The sequence below is a fragment of the Hyalella azteca genome, unplaced genomic scaffold, assembly GCF_000764305.2.
Source record: "Hyalella azteca isolate HAZT.00-mixed unplaced genomic scaffold, Hazt_2.0.2 contig17884, whole genome shotgun sequence".
NCBI classification, from domain to species: Eukaryota; Metazoa; Arthropoda; class Malacostraca; order Amphipoda; family Hyalellidae; genus Hyalella; species Hyalella azteca.
In genome coordinates, this window is record NW_025947651.1 from 118769 (window position 1) to 137433 (window position 18665).

The 18665-nt window shown below is 38.7% G+C and overlaps 1 protein-coding gene across 2 annotated transcripts in view; it reads left to right on the forward strand.

Annotated features, from left to right (window-relative positions):
- LOC108667445 (ecdysone-induced protein 74EF) overlaps nt 1-18581 on the forward strand; it is a gene marked incomplete at its 3' end in the record, with an annotated part of 107420 nt that extends 88839 nt beyond the window's left edge. For both annotated transcript variants that reach the window (XM_047885427.1, XM_047885426.1), the window contains 6 exon segments: nt 5645-6052; nt 12772-12846; nt 13827-14024; nt 15410-15868; nt 16346-16389; nt 18433-18581. In XM_047885427.1, coding sequence (XP_047741383.1) covers nt 5645-6052; nt 12772-12846; nt 13827-14024; nt 15410-15868; nt 16346-16389; nt 18433-18581 — 1333 coding nt within the window.
- Between the last annotated feature and the right edge of the window lie 84 nt (nt 18582-18665).

Below are 18665 nucleotides of genomic sequence, written 5' to 3' on the forward strand. Positions count from 1 at the left end.
TTGTAATGAGGCTATTCATTTAATGAGGAAGTATCATCACTGGAGTAAAAGTGCAGTATCATCACCACTAAGGTACCAGTGCAGTATCATCGTCACTAAGGTACCATTGCAGTATCATCGTCACTAAGGTACCAGTGCAGTATCATCGTCACTAAGGTACCAGTACAGTATCATCACCACTAAGATACCAGTGCAGTATCATCGTCACTAAGTTACCATTGCAGTATCAGCGTCAGTAAGTAACCATATCATCGGTAATGATACCAGTGACTACAACGCAAGTCACGTGTTGCGTTAGCACAGACCTTGCAACGCTACCGCCGTGCGTGCAACTCTGCCGCAACGAGGTCACTGCCGTGCAACATTGGACACGCAACACAATTGTGTTGTGTGTCTTGTTTTAGTTGTGTGCAAGAGAATTGTTCTGTGTGTCTTGCGTGCAACACAATTGTATTGTTTTTAGCTCTCACGTTGTGTGTCGTAAAATTGTTCTCTGTGTAGTGTGTCTTGTGTATGACACAATTGTGTTGTGTGTCTTGTTTAAGTTGTGTGCAATAGAATTGTTCTGTGTGTCTTGCGTGCAACACAATTGTATTGTTTTTAGCTCTCGGCTTGTGTGTCGTAAAATTGTTCGCTGTGTGCTGTGTATTGTGTATGACACAATTGTGTTGTCTGTGTGCTGAGATTGTGTTAATACGCGTGCTGATAGTGCTTTAAAAATAATGGCCACAATTCCATCAACTTCATTCTACGTTTTCAAGCTTGAACGTTTTAATGCTTAACAATAAGTTCTATTTTAAGAAACTGGCTACGGTACTAATATCGAACAGAACTGCTCATTAAATTTCAATTTCAAATAAGATTATTATTAAAAATGAACTAATATAAAAATGTACAATTTCTAACGATGTGTGTTCTGGATAACTCTTTGCCATGCGTTGAAGTCGCCAGGGCCGAACTGTTTTACCTGCCGACTTTGATGAACTTTGACCCTCTACATGACCCACTACATGACCCACTGCATGACCCACCACATGACCCACTACATGACCCACTACATGACCCACTGCATGACCCACCACATGACCCAACATGACCCACATCATGACCCACATCATGACCCACATCATGACCCACATCATGACCCACTACATGACCCACTCTAGCGTCGCCGCCAGTCAAGGCCAGCGATCGGAAGTGCAGAACACGAGCTGTGTGAGTGCTGTGTGTGTGTAGTATGTGTAGTTTGTGTTGTGTGTGTGTATGATATGTATAGTGTGTGCTGTGTATGTATAGTATGTGTAGTTTATGTTGTGTGTGTATGATATGTATAGTGTGTGTATAATACGTGTTGTTTGTGTATAGTATGTGTAGTTTGTTACCAGTATGTGTAGTGTGTGCTGTGTGTAGTGCGTCTATTGTATATGTTGTATGTACTATGTGTGTTGTCATTGTTTTAAATTGTAACTCTTGTGTACTGTTTGTGCTTGTGTCGTTTCACACAAGCGTGTGTGTTGTGTGAATTGTGTGCATTTCTGCTATTTGCATGTGTTGTGTGTACATGTGTAGCCTTCACGCGCTACTTGTGTAAGTTCGTATGCAGTCGTGTGCGTAAGTAAAATATGTACGTAATTCATTACACTTTACGTTCGTAGGAACAACAAACAACGAAAAAATTTGGTTATAAATAACGAATTAATTTCCGAATGTTGGTGTTTTTATTGTTTTGGCCAGCTGTTTTCTACCAGCTTTCTTTCGCTGACTTTTTCTCTCTTTTCTTTCATTTAAACGTGAATAACGGCGTAGGAATTACTAATGACAAATGAATGTTTCCAGCGATAGTCGAGAAAAAACTTTATTACCGTTAAGAACGAACGTTTAACTACGGCTTTATCGTTAATTGGGTTTATTTATTTATCCACACCAAACCCAATTAACGATAATAATTATCGTTAATTGGGTTTCAGGCTCCTAAAACTGACTTATCTCGGTTGCAAGGACCGAATTCTGAAGTTAAACAACTGTACGACATCTTATTGGTAAACATTTTTTATACTATGAATCTTTGGGGTAGTTAACATAGAAGAATAAATGAACATTGCATAGGTGTATTAAGAGGTTCTCATCAAATTCTCAGATAAGTGTCAGTATTTTCTAGTTTTATTTATGGTATAATCAAGTAAAACCAACTTAACGTTATAAACATAGGGTTTCTGGACGGTTTACAATCGTTAAGTATGACCGGTAACGGGCCGGTTTACAATAGTAAAGTATGACCGGTAACGGGCCGGTTTACAATCGTTAAATGCGACCGGTTTCGGGCCGGTTTACAATCGTTAAGTACGACCGGTAACGGGCCGGTTTACAATCGTTAAGTATGACCGGTAACGGGCCGGTTTACAATCGTTAGATACGACCGGTAACGGGCCGGTTTACAATCGTTAAGTATGACCGGTAACGGGCCGGTTTACAATCGTTAAGTACGACCGGTAACGGGCCGGTTTACAATCGTTAAGTACGACTGGTTACGGGCCGGTTTACAATCGTTAAATGCGACCGGTTTCGGGCCGGTTTACAGTCGTTAAGTATGACCGGTTTCGGTCCGGTTTCTCTTTCATCGAAACTTTCGGTCCGCGTCGTCGAGATCCTGCAGCGCTGCGCTTGACGATCCAACTTTCGCTCGTGTTCTTCTTCACTTTCCGCTTTCCTTCTCACTTTCATAGTGCGTGCAGCACGGAGAAAGTGGCTGTAGGAGTGTGAGAGTGTCGACGTGGAAGTGATGCATTTGGATTAGAATTACTTCTAATTAATGCTTTAACTTCCCGCCATTGCTAATAACATTCTCGTAGAATTTCTTCAGCCCCCGTCCATTGCAATGTTTATTATGATGACATTTATGATTACTAGTTTCTATTCGTATTGATGTATTGCAAATTTTCTGAAAAATCAAAACATTCTACAAAAAAAACAATTTTTGTGACTATTTCACTTGTAAACGACAAAATTGGACGAATGTTTGCAGTGGTGATATGTACTCCAAGTAATTGAGTACAGATGTACTTAAAAATATACTTGAAATACTAAAATATATATAAATGTAATTCAAAGATAACTGTCGTAGACGTAGCAGGCGGATGTGCTGATGGGATGTACGGTAGACGTAACTGCTACAGACGTAGCAGGCGGATGTGCTGATGGGATGTACGGTAGACGTAACTGCTACAGACGTAGCAGGCGGATGTGCTGATGGGATGTACGGTAGACGTAACTGCTACAGACGTAGCAGGCGGATGTGCTGATGGGATGTACGGTAGACGTAACTGCTACAGACGTAGCAGGCGGATGTGCTGATGGGATGTACGGTAGACGTAACTGCTACAGACGTAGCAGGCGGATGTGGTGGTGAGATGTACGGTAGACGTAACTGCTACAGACGTAGCAGGCGGATGTGGTGATGGGATGTACGGTAGACGTAACTGCTACAGACGTAGCAGGCGGATGTGCTGGTGGGATGTACGGTAGACGTAACTGCTACAGACGTAGCAGGCGGATGTGGTGGTAGGAAGTGTAGGATGTGTGAACGCTGTGACATTTGCAGCGTGAACCTGGAAGTGTGAAGAGTGGAAGTGTGAAGTGTGGAGGTCGGTGAAAGTTGGCCGGGCAAGGCCGCCTGCTGCAGCCCTTAGTGCTGCAGTTACTGTTGCTGTTGTTGCTGTTAGTGGTGCTGTTGTTGCTGTTAGTGGTGCTGTTGTTGTAGCTGTTGTTGTTGTTAGTGGTGCTGTTATTGCAGCTATTGTTGCAGTTAGTGGTGCTGTTGTTGTAGCTGTTGTTGTTGTTAGTGGTGCTGTTATTGTAGCTGTTGTTGCAGTTAGTGGTGCTGTTATTGTAGCTGTTGTTGTAATTAGTGTTGCTGTTGCTGCAGTTATTTTTGTAATTAGTGTTGCTTTTCTTGCAGTTACTGTTGATGTTGCTGCAGTTATTGTTGCAGTTAGTGGTGCTGTTGTTGCAGTTACTGTTGCAGTTACAGTTGCTGCTGCTGCTGTTAGTGTTGCTGTTTTTGCCGTTAGTGTTACTGTTGGTGTACTGTTTTTACCACGTACTCCGGCAGTTGCAGTGTCTGCCGTTATTTCAATAACTGTCTGCAGTTTTCGCTGTTCCCGCTGCCTTAGCTTCATGTTCATTTCCTGTATTATATCTGCATTTCTACATCGTCTACTTGGCCTATTTCTTTGCACTTAATTTAAATTTAAATTGATCGTTTGATTTAAACCTTACTAAGGGCACAGATAATCCCATCAAGGGTAAACTAAGGCGCCAGTTTATCGGCCTTATCAGTGCCGCCATATCGCCGCGACCTTGTCCGATAACGTCGCGTGTTTGGTAGACAATCTCGCTGCATCCTTGATGTTTGTTTACCCCAATGATTCTATCAGTATTATACTCCATTATTATTATAATATTTATAGGATTACCATTATTACTATTATTATTATTTTATAATTATAATTAGTAGTATTATTACTTCACCCCAACACTTACATCAGTATTCTACTCCATTATTCTTATAATCTTTGTATTATTACCATTATTAATATTAGTATTATTTTTATTATTATAATTAGTATTGTTATCACTTTAAATTAACTGTTCTTTGACTTTGTTCCTTGGTTATATATACTTCTCATAATTCTAATTTCACTATATTCAAGTATTGATAATATGAATTTATATCTTTCGATGTTTAGAGAATATAATTCAGCGCTTCCATGTAAACTCTAATACACATTTATCAATTGATGCTTCATAATACTTTATTATATCTATTATAATTTATTATATCTATTATACTTTACTATATCTTATAGTTTATTTATACCCAACTATAGCTATTATCGAAAGAAAGGCATAAGTGTTTTGACTGAAGTGAAGGTCATCTCTACAAGGTCAAGATCTCAGTATCGTGCTAGTACTACTGCATTGTACCCATACCGTATACTGTGTACATATATACTGTGCTGTACCTGTACCATACATACCTGTATATATACTGCACCGTACCATACCGTACTGCATTGTACCCATACCGTATACTGTGCACATACTGCACCGTACCCATACCGTACCGTACCTTTTACCGTACCTATATATACGGGACCCTGCTCCTACTGTACAGTATTCTTACAGTAAACTTCGTATACTGCACACTATTCTTACAGTACACTACGTTTACTACATGCCCTTACTACATCGTTCCCTAAACTGCACCGTAGTACTCGATACTGAACTGCACGTTGTACAGTGTAACAATGCTGCACCGTACGAGATCAGTGTTGTACCAGTACTGCAGATATTCGTTATTTGCTGCACCATTACTATACCGTACTTGTATGTACTGCACCACTGCTGCACCGTATACTGTACTTTGCATATAAACTACTGTCTTATTTTGAAATTAAAGCTGTAATTAGCGCTCATTAGTGAAGACTTTTTGCTGTGTTCCAATTCCATCCTAAGCCTATCATTATAAAAAACAATCGCTGTGTTTATAACATAGATTATATTTAATATTAATAAAGATAACATGTAAACAACGATCAAGTTATTGATTTACGTTCCTCACGCAATTTATTTCTGACTCGTGCAGTTCACACAGACGGGAGCAGTTCTACAGACGGTAGACTTCACCTGTCGTCTGTCAATCCCAACCCGTCTGCTTCCACCTTATCCACCAGCAACCCTCAGCACCACCTCCACCCTCAGCACCAGCAGCAGCAGCGTGCTCGAGAACAGCAGCAATATCGGCTGCAGCAGCTGCACCACAGCAGCAGCATCCAAGAACTGCTGCGCAACGCTCCTGGACGCAACGGCAGCAGCAACAGCAGCAGCAGCGGCCACAGCAGCAACAGCAATAGCCCCATCAGTGGCTACAGCAATAACAGCACAATCACCCCCAGTAATAACAGCACTGCAAGTGCTGGGCACAATAACGGTTATTACAACCTCAATCCTGCAGCACATTCCGGACACCGCACCACCTACCACAACACAAACGGTCAGTACAATTTCAATTAACCTAGTACATTTCATTTATTCTAGTACGAGTACATTTTATTTATTTTAGTACATTTCGTTAATCTGTTATTTTTTATTTATAATAGTACATTTCATTCATAATAGCACATTTCATTCATTTTAGTGCATTTCAAAATAACGTTCATCGTGTTTGATGATACGATTTTAGACATCCTTTAAATGAAAACTTCATGCCGTTTAAACCGTATACATTTTATTTATGAATAACTCATTTCCCTGAGTAGAGAATGAACTATGAAAAAATATTAAAATATAGACTAAAATATATTTTTCTTAGTAGGCTATTCATAATGAAAGGCTTACAAATAATATTATCGAGTTATTATGCAATCTAGTACAACAGGAAAACAGTAATCAAAAGTTAATGAGATCTACATTATAGCCGCGAATAACTAGAGCTGTCAAGGTCAAGCTGTTGCGTGCGCAAAAACCAGCGCCTTGGATCCTCCTAAGTCGTTAGTCACGCAAAAAAATAACTACCACGGCAAGGCAAAAAAAAAACATTCGTTGCTTCCTTCACCTCAATTACTGGGCAAGCAAAGAGAAGCGCGCTGATTGGCCAGCGTGGGAGGTGTGACGTAGTAGCGCGTCGTGATTGGCTGCGGTGTCCATGACGTCACCGTTCATTGATTGAAACTTGCAGGGGCGTGACGTCACGCGTTGACGTCACGAGACGGTCATTTAACTCGTTGCCATGGCGACCAAAACACAGTTTCGAGGGCGGCTGTAAACTTAGAACCTCAAGGGCAACTTGGAACTGTACTGTGAACTTGAGCTCAATTATAACTTTGAAGATAGAGAATGTAACTTCAAACTTGGTCCATGCCTCGAGCTTCATTTAAAGCGAACCTATAAACTATTCATTCATTTTTAACCGCTATTTGTTTAAAAATTGTGTATCATTCAGGCTACCTTGTCTATTGAGTATTCTAATATCCCATAGGCCTATGATGAAGAGATTTGAGTGGGAGAAGGGATTGAGTGGGAGAAGGGATTGAGTAGTAGAAGGGATTGAGTGGCAGTGGCATTTGAGGGATAAAGAGTGTGAGAGGAGGGAAAGAAAGCGAGGAAAAGAGTGAAGAGAGAGAGAGAGAGAGGGAACAGAGATAGAGATAAAGGACGAGGAAAGTAAGACGATGTAAAGTATGAAGTAAAGAGAAAGTTGTGAGTAAGAGTAAAGGAAATAAATTATAAAATGAGAACTTGAAGTGCATATAAGTTCTATATACCCAGGAAAATGAGTTAAACTTTGCCCCAAAAAGCGATGTACTTTTTGCCATTGTGTGAGTCATCCTCATCTAGTTTGGCCCTGTAAAAAGGGCGTATCACTGCTACGTCCGCTTTACCCTCGTGACATGTGTTGAAGTGTGTCAATATGTGGACAATATAATAAATAATACATATATGTAAGTGGACTTTGAGTGAGGGTAGTGAGGGCTGGTGAAGTGTACACTGAGTGAGGGGAGTGAGGGAGAGGGGAGTGAGGGCTGGTGAAGTGTACACTGAGTGAGGGGAGTGAGGGCTGGTGAAGTGTACACTGAGTGAGGGGAGTGAGGGCTGGTGAAGTGGACACTGAGTGAGGGTAGTGAGTGCTGGTGAAGTGGACACTGAGTGAGGGGAGTGAAGTGATAGGCTCCACTGCAGTATGGATGGTAAACCTTTACCACGTCTCCCTGACATTTACGTAAGTTTGTTACGCAAAATATAGACGATATCGTGTGTTCATGTTCCCTCTCCCCTCACTTACCCTCACATAACCGACCAATAGCAGCCGAGCATTCCTACGTACAAATTCATGAGAAAATGTTAAGGTTAAGCGCTGAAACCGCAACTCTTTGACGAAAAGCTCGTCCTAAATCTTAAGCGAAAGGTTAAATGGTTTAAGCTCATGAGCGACATAATATAAAATTAAGAAAGGTTAGATTGATAATTGACAATCAACTGGTGTATTAGGTGTAATTCACTGTTAGGATACTCTAGACAATTCTTTCGCTTGTCTCGAGTAATGTTTAATATTTATAGTTCTAATTGCTCCACAAATACAATATTTTGGGATTATTTTAATGTAAGATAAGTTTTGATGATTTTCAACGTATCTTGATGTTTTCTTAATTGCAAATATACGAAAGGAACTTGTCGAGCATATTACCTCCAATATATTTTAGCTGTTCTACTCTACAATTTTCAATTTAATTTTAAAAGAACGGTTGTTTTTGACGATAATAATTAGAAACGATAATTAGTAACGATAATATTAATCAAGCTGTAAAATGGAACAAAAATTAGCACTGCTTGTAATTAAAGTAATTAATTGAGCGTGTGAGATGCATTTGAGTGGTTGCATCTGAGAGTTACTTGAGGGAAATGTATAGCACAGCTTACAGGTACAGTCAGGCACAGGCTTAGGTACAGTCAGGCACAGGTACAGCCATGCACAAGCACAGGCAAGCCAAGCACAGGCACAGGCACAGGTACAGTCAGGCACAGGTACAGTCAGGCACAGGCACAGGTACAGTCAGGCACAGGTACAGTCAGGCACAGGCACAGGTACAGTCAGGCACAAGCACAGGCACAGCCTCTAGGTCGCGCTATCGACCGAGCCCCCCCCCCCTCCTATACAACTGCCCCCCGGGGGTTGAGGGAGGGGAGCTTGCGTCACGGACCCCTCAAGGGGGTAGAGGGGAGCTGTTATGCACTAGCGTGGGTGATCGCTCCTGTCCCTCTTAACCTTTCCCCTTTTCTTCCCCCTTCCTCACCCTCCTTTTCTTCCCTCTTCATCACCCTCCTTTTCTTCCCCCTTCCTCACCCTCCTTTTCTTCCCCCTTCCTCACCCCCCCTTTCCCCATTTTTGTAATGCATTATATATGCTACAAAGGAACCTTCCTTCTTCTTTCCTAGTGTCCAGCTTTTCATTGTTTATAATATATCTGTTCTAATTAATTCTAAGAATACTTTTAATCTCGTTCCATTTTATGTACATTCTTCGATAAGTTAGTTATCCAGCAGCCTTCAGATTATTCCTCTAATAAAATGTAATAACAATAAGTGGAAATAAATGTTAGAGTAACTCGGGTATTTAGTGATACCAACGAGCGACATTCTGCTTGCTGGAAAGCTAAGGTTACTCATGGAAAGGGCAACGCATTTTTTTATATATTACTTCTCCTATTTCTTAGCATACATTCCTTGCTACTTACAACTTTCTGCTCTGACTTTTGTATAAAAAGAGAAAATAGCTGTAGTTTTTGGTTACTAGTTAGTAGTTATCTGCAGAATAAGATTACGTAAATTTTCTTGAATATATAAAACGAAAACAATCTTACATTTTTATTTAAAAAGTTCACGTATTTACTTCGTTGGATTTTGCTTGCGAAAAATTGTTTTCTCTGCGCTTTTTACCTTCTACTCCATTTAACCACATCCAATCTGTGGCCTTTTATTGCCTTTCTTCCTTGTCCATCGTTCTTTTCCAAAAAACACGCCTTTGTCTCCAGGTAGTAAGTTCTTTTCTACCCAAAAGTAGGTAGAAATGTGAAGAAGGTTCTTGTTCTTCCCCCCAAATAATGCGCTACCTCAAAAGAAAGTCCTGATCTCATACAAAAAAATTAAGAATTTTAAAATAATTCATTGTTTCTTTAAAAATTCCTTGTTTCCTACAATTGTAGAGAACTTATAAAAATACAACCCAAGACTTATAAAAATATAACTCAGTACTCACTGCAGTGAGTGACAGAGAGCGCATTTTCTCGTCGACGCAAACTTGAGGTCACGGACGGACAGACAGACAGACAGACGGACAGACGGACATGGCGAGCACAATAGTGCATTTATTCCATAAATGGGAAAATGCGCTTAAAAAGGCTCAAAATAAAAAATTCTATAATAAAAAGTCTCAAAATTAAAAGACCTACAATATAAGTCCTAAAAATAAATCCTAGCAAGACCGCCCGAAACAAGTCCCCGGCGCCCGTCAGCAACACAGGTTATTTGTGGTCAGCAGCGTCCAGCTGACACTCCAGCCGCCCCATCCGTGACGTCAGCGGGGGGCGCATCACAGCCCCCCTTTGGGGGGCGTGGGGAGGGGCTTGGTGTTGAGGGGTGTGTGTTGGTAGGAGAAGGCTGTTGGTATGAGTGTGTGAAGGCGTTAGTCGGGCATTCAGTTTCTGGAGCATCAAAGACACTAATTATAATTTTTTTACAAGAGGTATAGCAAAGGTTCAGTTTCTGGAGCGTCAAAGACACTAATTATAGTTTTTTTACAAGAGGTATAGCAAAGGTTCAGTTTCTGGAGCGTCAAAGACACTAATTATAGTTTTTTTACTAGAGGTATAGCAAAGGTTCAGTTTCTGGAGCGTCAAAGACACTAATTATAGTTTTTTTACTAGAGGTATAGCAAAGGTTCAGTTTCTTGAGCATCAAAGACACTAATTATAATTTTTTAACAATAGGTATAGCAAAGGTTCAGTTTCTGGAGCGTCAAAGACACTAATTATAATTTTTTTACAAGAGGTATAACAAAGGTTCAGCTTCTGGAGCGTCAAAGACACTAATACAATTTTTTAACAAGAGGTATAGCAAAGGTTCAGTTTCTGGAGCGTCAAAGACACCAATTATAATTTTTTAACGAAAGGCATAGCAAATTTGACCGGAACTAGCGACTACATAATCAGGGTGATTCGACCTTGTCAAAGTTCTGACGTAAATCATTGTTAATTACTTACGATGCTCTCTCTTGGCCACCGTCATAGTCATCGTTATTTGCTCTGGTCGTCGTTTGTTCTCGTCAGTTCAAAACATCGTATTCGTATTCATCATCCATCTGAATGGATAGGTGCAGTCATTGTAGCCCGTGTCCAGCCTTACCTTTTTTGGATCGTACCATGACCGTAAACAGGATCTCAAACGGCCTTTTTGGACTTATTCCGAATCTGGAACATCGTTATCTTTAATTGTGCCGAACTCGTGTCGGTTTTTGAATAGTCAATAAATCACAAACTTGGTGGAAAATCTTGCTTTTTCTTGTGCGTAGCTCTGGTTATTCATTACCTGGATATATCTTGAATCTTTAATTATATAGAAGCTTGAAAAATCTTGAATCTAGAAGAATCATGAAGAATCTTGAATCTTGAACAATCTTGAAAAATCTTGAATCTTAAAATGTGTACGTGGGCCGCTATGTGTACATCGGCCGCTACTTGTACATAAGTTTTGACTGTATGACCCCTGTAGCTCAATAAAAATAGTAATCAATATGGTTCACTATCCATAGTAACATTTCGACTCTTACCAAAAATTTTTCATTAGAGTTGAAACTCGACCTTTTCATGGTTCCACGGATGAAAGACACCGTAAAATTCATTCGCGTCAGCTGTGTATGCATATTCAGGCTTCGTATTTATGCTTAATCATGCTCTGAATTCATTCAACATGTTAATCGATGTTTCTCATCGCAGAAAGTATTTTCGTAAATATTCAAATATTCAGTACTTAAATTCGGATATTGGTTCGTCTCGATTATATATTCCTTTGAACTATTCGGATATACTTGAAGCTTTTCGCTGAATTAACGGCGTATTTTTCTTATTCTAAAACTTGATGAAGACGAGTAATTTTCTTCTTTGTTCTTTCGTAGGTTACAATCAAACTCTCTGATCTTGTGCACCTATCAAGCTGTCCGAAAATTCAAGTTTCGAGAGTTTATTATTGCTTTTCAGCTCAAGAAAAAAAACCTTGATGTTATTTCTCTCGCTTCCGAGTCGCAGAAAAGAAACAATCCTGATCCGGTCATTGAGCGCCCTAGGGAATTTTTTTTGCGTTAGAAGGTCCTAAAAACAACTGGCCGGAAAAGCGAGGTTGTTATGGCCGATGCTGGCAAAAATGTGACCTTCCATCGCCAGAACAAAACATCTACAAAAACTCAGCTGGAACTCGAGGGAGGGGAGGGGAAGGGTTTGACCATCGCCGATTTTTGATCTAAAGACCGAAACCGGAAATGTTTGTCGACCTCTGACCAGTTCGTAAACAAGCTGCACAAACGAACGGTCGAATTTTTCGTCTAATCGTAGAAACGTTTTTTGTTGTTATTTCCCCGAATGACCATGTATTCGTTTTTTCGTTTTAATTGGGATTTTTTTATTATTTCTTTATGTAATTCTGTCATGTACCATACAGATGCAATCTATTTCACGATTCCAGAAAGAGAGGATTAGTTTAACCCCCCCCCCCCGAGAAAAATTGTTGTAATGATTTTCGAAAATGAATTCAAAACCTTACCAGATATGAACCGTTATTCATTGATACCGAGTATACTTAATTTTTACTTTAATTTGTTTTTACTATACTTAATGTTTACTTAATTTTTACCGAGTCCTACAATAAGTTTCCTGTTACACTAAATCACGTAATCCTGTTAACAATAATATAGCTTATGTATTGTAGTTCAAGAAGACATTTTAATTATATATATATATATTGCAATTTAAACATAAGATACCACCATTGAACCATGGATGAAACGCGCCCCAACAGCCCCCATTTCTTGCGGAGCCAGGCTTCAAATAAAACGTTAAAAATCCAATCTCATTATGACATTTTTTAAGATCTTTTACTTATTCTCATTTGCATCACCCTATAGTTTTTCTCTTTTTTAATCCTTATTTTGTTCTCCTTATTGCGCAGGTTCGCTGCCGCCGTCTCCAGCAGACTCAGGAGTCTCAGACGTCGACTCGTCGTCTGGTCAGAACCTCAATGATGGTGAGTGCAGCATATTAAAATGAGTCGTGAATCATTATAATATTACAATGAATCATTATAATATCACAATGAATCATGAATCATTATAATATTACAATGAATCATTACGATATCACAGTGAATCATGAATCATTATAATATTACAATGAATCATTACAATATCACAATGAATCGTGAATCATTACAATATCACAATGAATCATTACGATATCACAATGAATCGTGAATCATTATAATATTACAATGAATCATTACGATATCACAGTGAATCATCACAATATCACGATGAATCATCACAATATCACAATGAATCATCACAATATCACAATGAATCATCACAATATCACAGTGAATTGTAACAATATCACAATGAATCATCACAATATCACAGTGAATCATCACAATATCACAGTGAATTGTAACAATATCACAGTGAATTGTAACAATATCACAATGAATCATCACAATATCACAGTGAATCATCACAATATCATGATAAATCATTACAATATCTCAATTAATCGTGAATCATTTTACGTTGAAAATAATCAATTGTTTGATTTATGAAGGCTTTGAATTATTAGCTGCGAATAATAACTCACCGACTGATGAGTCTTACTCAGCATTGAATGCTGTTCATGTTATTCGTTCTTTGTTGAACACTTGCAGACATCTTGCTTCTAATTGATGTGTATGTCATTCATTCTTGATGAATGAATCATGCGAGTGGCTATTCATCATGTTTGGGTGAAAAATGAATTGTTTATGGACACATTTATCATGGGAAGAATTCTTTCCTCAGTTTATAAATGATATAGATGCATTTTAACTAGAACATGTGTGGAAGATTAATTGTTTTTGGACACATTTATCATGCGACGTGATATAAATATAAATTTATATCATTTTTATATATCATTTTATATATCATTTTATAAATGATAAAGATGCATTTCCACTAGAAATTTTGTGTTTTACAGTTTGCAGTAGCAACACCCCCGACTCACCTCCCTCCCATTCATACGGGCTCCATGGAGGCCCCCCCTCCCGCCTCCACCTCCCCCACCACCAGCTCCACCAACAACACCTCCATCAGCAACACCTGCAGCAACAACAGCAACACCATATGTTGCAACACCAACAACAACCTAACCACCATATGGTCGGATACCATAGAGGTCAGTATCTCTGTCATCTATATAGTATAGTGAATCTTTCTACTTCTATATATAATATAGTGAATCTTTCTACTTCTATGTATAATATATTAAATCTTTCTACTTCTATATATAATATAGTGAATCTTTCTACTTCTATATATAATGTATTAAATCCTTCTACTATATGTAATATATTAAATCTTCCTACTTCTATGTATGATATATTATATCTTCCTACTTCTATATGTAATATATTAAATCTTTCTACTTCTATATATAATATATAAAATCTTTCTACTTCTTAGTATAATATGTTACATTTTTCTATCTCGATATATAACACATTAAATCATTCTATTTCGTGTCTTGGATCGTTATCACTTGCTATATTGTTTTTTGAATGTTAAATATTTGAGAATTTTTTTTACAGTTGGAAGTGTCGTATGAAGAATATTTTTAAGAATGTCTCGCCAAATTTAGCAATGTTGAAATCCGAAATTATGTCCAGCATGTTTAAACCAAAATTTAAAAATTTGAATCAAAATTTAATATCTTTAAATCGAAATTTGAAATCTTAAAAATCAAAGTGTAAAATCTTCAAATCAAAATTTAAAATCTTTATATCAAAATTTAAAATCTTTTTACAAAACTTTAAAATATTCAAATCAAAATATAAAATCTTCATGCAAAAATTTAAAATATTCAAATTAAAATTTAAAATCTTTATCCCAATATTTAAAATATTTTAATCAGCGCTTAAAATCAATGTCTTCGTTTGTTTTTGCAGCGTTAATTGAAATAACGCAATTATAAATTGTGCATGTTAAAAAACGAACAAAACGAAAGCGTATCCGCGGAGCCAGAAAACGACAAAGCAAAACCCGTTGCAATAAAAACTTGAAGGCTTGGCAAACCAGTATACCTACTAAAAAATAGTGTACGCTTAGATAGACCAACTATCCGCTCTAGAAATCTTCTAGAAACCGGATTGTTGTGCAAGCCTGACGCAATCCGGCGTAGAAACCGAAAGCGGTTTCTTGTCGGTACGATCAAGCGCTGGCTACCTACGTAATACACGTTCCTAGATACGATACGTAGTGACACATGGTTATGTGATACACGTACCTAGATACGTAACGTAGTAACACATGGTTATGTGATACACGTACCTAGATACGATACGTAGTGATACATGGTTATGTGATACACGTACCTAGATACGATACGTAGCTATACATGGTTATACGATACTCTTACCTAGTGATACATGGTTATGTGATACGTAGCGAGTCTCAGTATCTATATTACAGTTAACAGCTCGCATCTATATTCATATACATTTTATCTTGTACAAAATAATTAGCTTGAGACTATTTAACTGAACATTTTGTTGTTCATTGCAGACTCACCGAGCAGCAGCAGCAACAACAGCAGTTATGGCATGTCGCTTTCTGCGGGGGGATTCGTAGACCCCAACTCGGGGCCGGTGCCTCCTAGCTATCCTACAGGACTCTCTGCCACATCACACATGTCCTCAACATCCTCACACCACAACATGCAGTCATCACACGCGATGTCGTCACCACACACGCTGCCCGCGTCACCACACTACGGTCAGATGACTCCAAGTAACGATTTATCATCACTTCTGATGGGACAAACATCATCACACTTGGGGCATCATTTGGGCATGAGCCAACATCCGTTGAATAACGTGAATCCTTCGAGTCCTTCGTCAGCGGAGGATTTCTTCATGGTGGATATGCAGATGAGCGGCAGGATGAAAAAGAAGGGACGTAAGCCCAAGCCTCTGGAGGGGGGATCTAACCCCCAGCAATGTAGCAAGAGGAAGAGCAGAGAAGGTGAGAAATGTCGTTGTTTGCGGTATAATGAATATATATTCATTGTTTCATTACTCAAAATAACGCTTGTAATACGAATAATAATTCAAACTTAAAACACGGCAATGTACATAGTTCTTAGCATCAACGACTAACCCAACTTATCGTTCTCAGGATCAACGACTAACACAACTTATCTCTCTAAGTATCAGCGACTAACACAACTTATCATTCTCACGATCAACGACTAACACAACTTATCGTTCTCACGATAAACGACTAACACAACTTATCGTTCTCACGATCAACGACTAACCCAACTTATCGTTCTCAGGATATACGACTAACACAACTTATTTTTTTTTCATTGATCAACGACTAACCCGACTTATCGTTCTCGTGATCTACGACTAACACAACTTATTTTATTCATTGATCAACGACTAACCCAACTTGTCGTTCTCACGACCAACGACTAACCCAACTTATCGTTCTCAGGATCTACGACATTCCTATGGGAGTTCCTACTGAAGTTGCTACAGGATAGCGAGTGNTTCTATTTCGTGTCTTGGATCGTTATCACTTGCTATATTGTTTTTTGAATGTTAAATATTTGAGAATTTTTTTTACAGTTGGAAGTGTCGTATGAAGAATATTTTTAAGAATGTCTCGCCAAATTTAGCAATGTTGAAATCCGAAATTATGTCCAGCATGTTTAAACCAAAATTTAAAAATTTGAATCAAAATTTAATATCTTTAAATCGAAATTTGAAATCTTAAAAATCAAAGTGTAAAATCTTCAAATCAAAATTTAAAATCTTTATATCAAAATTTAAAATCTTTTTACAAAACTTTAAAATATTCAAATCAAAATATAAAATCTTCATGCAAAAATTTAAAATATTCAAATTAAAATTTAAAATCTTTATCCCAATATTTAAAATATTTTAATCAGCGCTTAAAATCAATGTCTTCGTTTGTTTTTGCAGCGTTAATTGAAATAACGCAATTATAAATTGTGCATGTTAAAAAACGAACAAAACGAAAGCGTATCCGCGGAGCCAGAAAACGACAAAGCAAAACCCGTTGCAATAAAAACTTGAAGGCTTGGCAAACCAGTATACCTACTAAAAAATAGTGTACGCTTAGATAGACCAACTATCCGCTCTAGAAATCTTCTAGAAACCGGATTGTTGTGCAAGCCTGACGCAATCCGGCGTAGAAACCGAAAGCGGTTTCTTGTCGGTACGATCAAGCGCTGGCTACCTACGTAATACACGTTCCTAGATACGATACGTAGTGACACATGGTTATGTGATACACGTACCTAGATACGTAACGTAGTAACACATGGTTATGTGATACACGTACCTAGATACGATACGTAGTGATACATGGTTATGTGATACACGTACCTAGATACGATACGTAGCTATACATGGTTATACGATACTCTTACCTAGTGATACATGGTTATGTGATACGTAGCGAGTCTCAGTATCTATATTACAGTTAACAGCTCGCATCTATATTCATATACATTTTATCTTGTACAAAATAATTAGCTTGAGACTATTTAACTGAACATTTTGTTGTTCATTGCAGACTCACCGAGCAGCAGCAGCAACAACAGCAGTTATGGCATGTCGCTTTCTGCGGGGGGATTCGTAGACCCCAACTCGGGGCCGGTGCCTCCTAGCTATCCTACAGGACTCTCTGCCACATCACACATGTCCTCAACATCCTCACACCACAACATGCAGTCATCACACGCGATGTCGTCACCACACACGCTGCCCGCGTCACCACACTACGGTCAGATGACTCCAAGTAACGATTTATCATCACTTCTGATGGGACAAACATCATCACACTTGGGGCATCATTTGGGCATGAGCCAACATCCGTTGAATAACGTGAATCCTTCGAGTCCTTCGTCAGCGGAGGATTTCTTCATGGTGGATATGCAGATGAGCGGCAGGATGAAAAAGAAGGGACGTAAGCCCAAGCCTCTGGAGGGGGGATCTAACCCCCAGCAATGTAGCAAGAGGAAGAGCAGAGAAGGTGAGAAATGTCGTTGTTTGCGGTATAATGAATATATATTCATTGTTTCATTACTCAAAATAACGCTTGTAATACGAATAATAATTCAAACTTAAAACACGGCAATGTACATAGTTCTTAGCATCAACGACTAACCCAACTTATCGTTCTCAGGATCAACGACTAACACAACTTATCTCTCTAAGTATCAGCGACTAACACAACTTATCATTCTCACGATCAACGACTAACACAACTTATCGTTCTCACGATAAACGACTAACACAACTTATCGTTCTCACGATCAACGACTAACCCAACTTATCGTTCTCAGGATATACGACTAACACAACTTATTTTTTTTTCATTGATCAACGACTAACCCGACTTATCGTTCTCGTGATCTACGACTAACACAACTTATTTTATTCATTGATCAACGACTAACCCAACTTGTCGTTCTCACGACCAACGACTAACCCAACTTATCGTTCTCAGGATCTACGACATTCCTATGGGAGTTCCTACTGAAGTTGCTACAGGATAGCGAGTGTTGTCCTAAGTACATCAAGTGGACTAACCGCGAGAAAGGAGTCTTCAAACTCGTCGACTCTAAGGCCGTGTCCAAACTCTGGGGCCAGCACAAGAACAAACCCGACATGAACTACGAGACCATGGGCAGAGCGCTCAGGTATATATCAACTTATTATTATATTATAATTAGTATTATATTAGTAATTGGTAGTATATAAGAGCGCTCAGGTATATATCAACT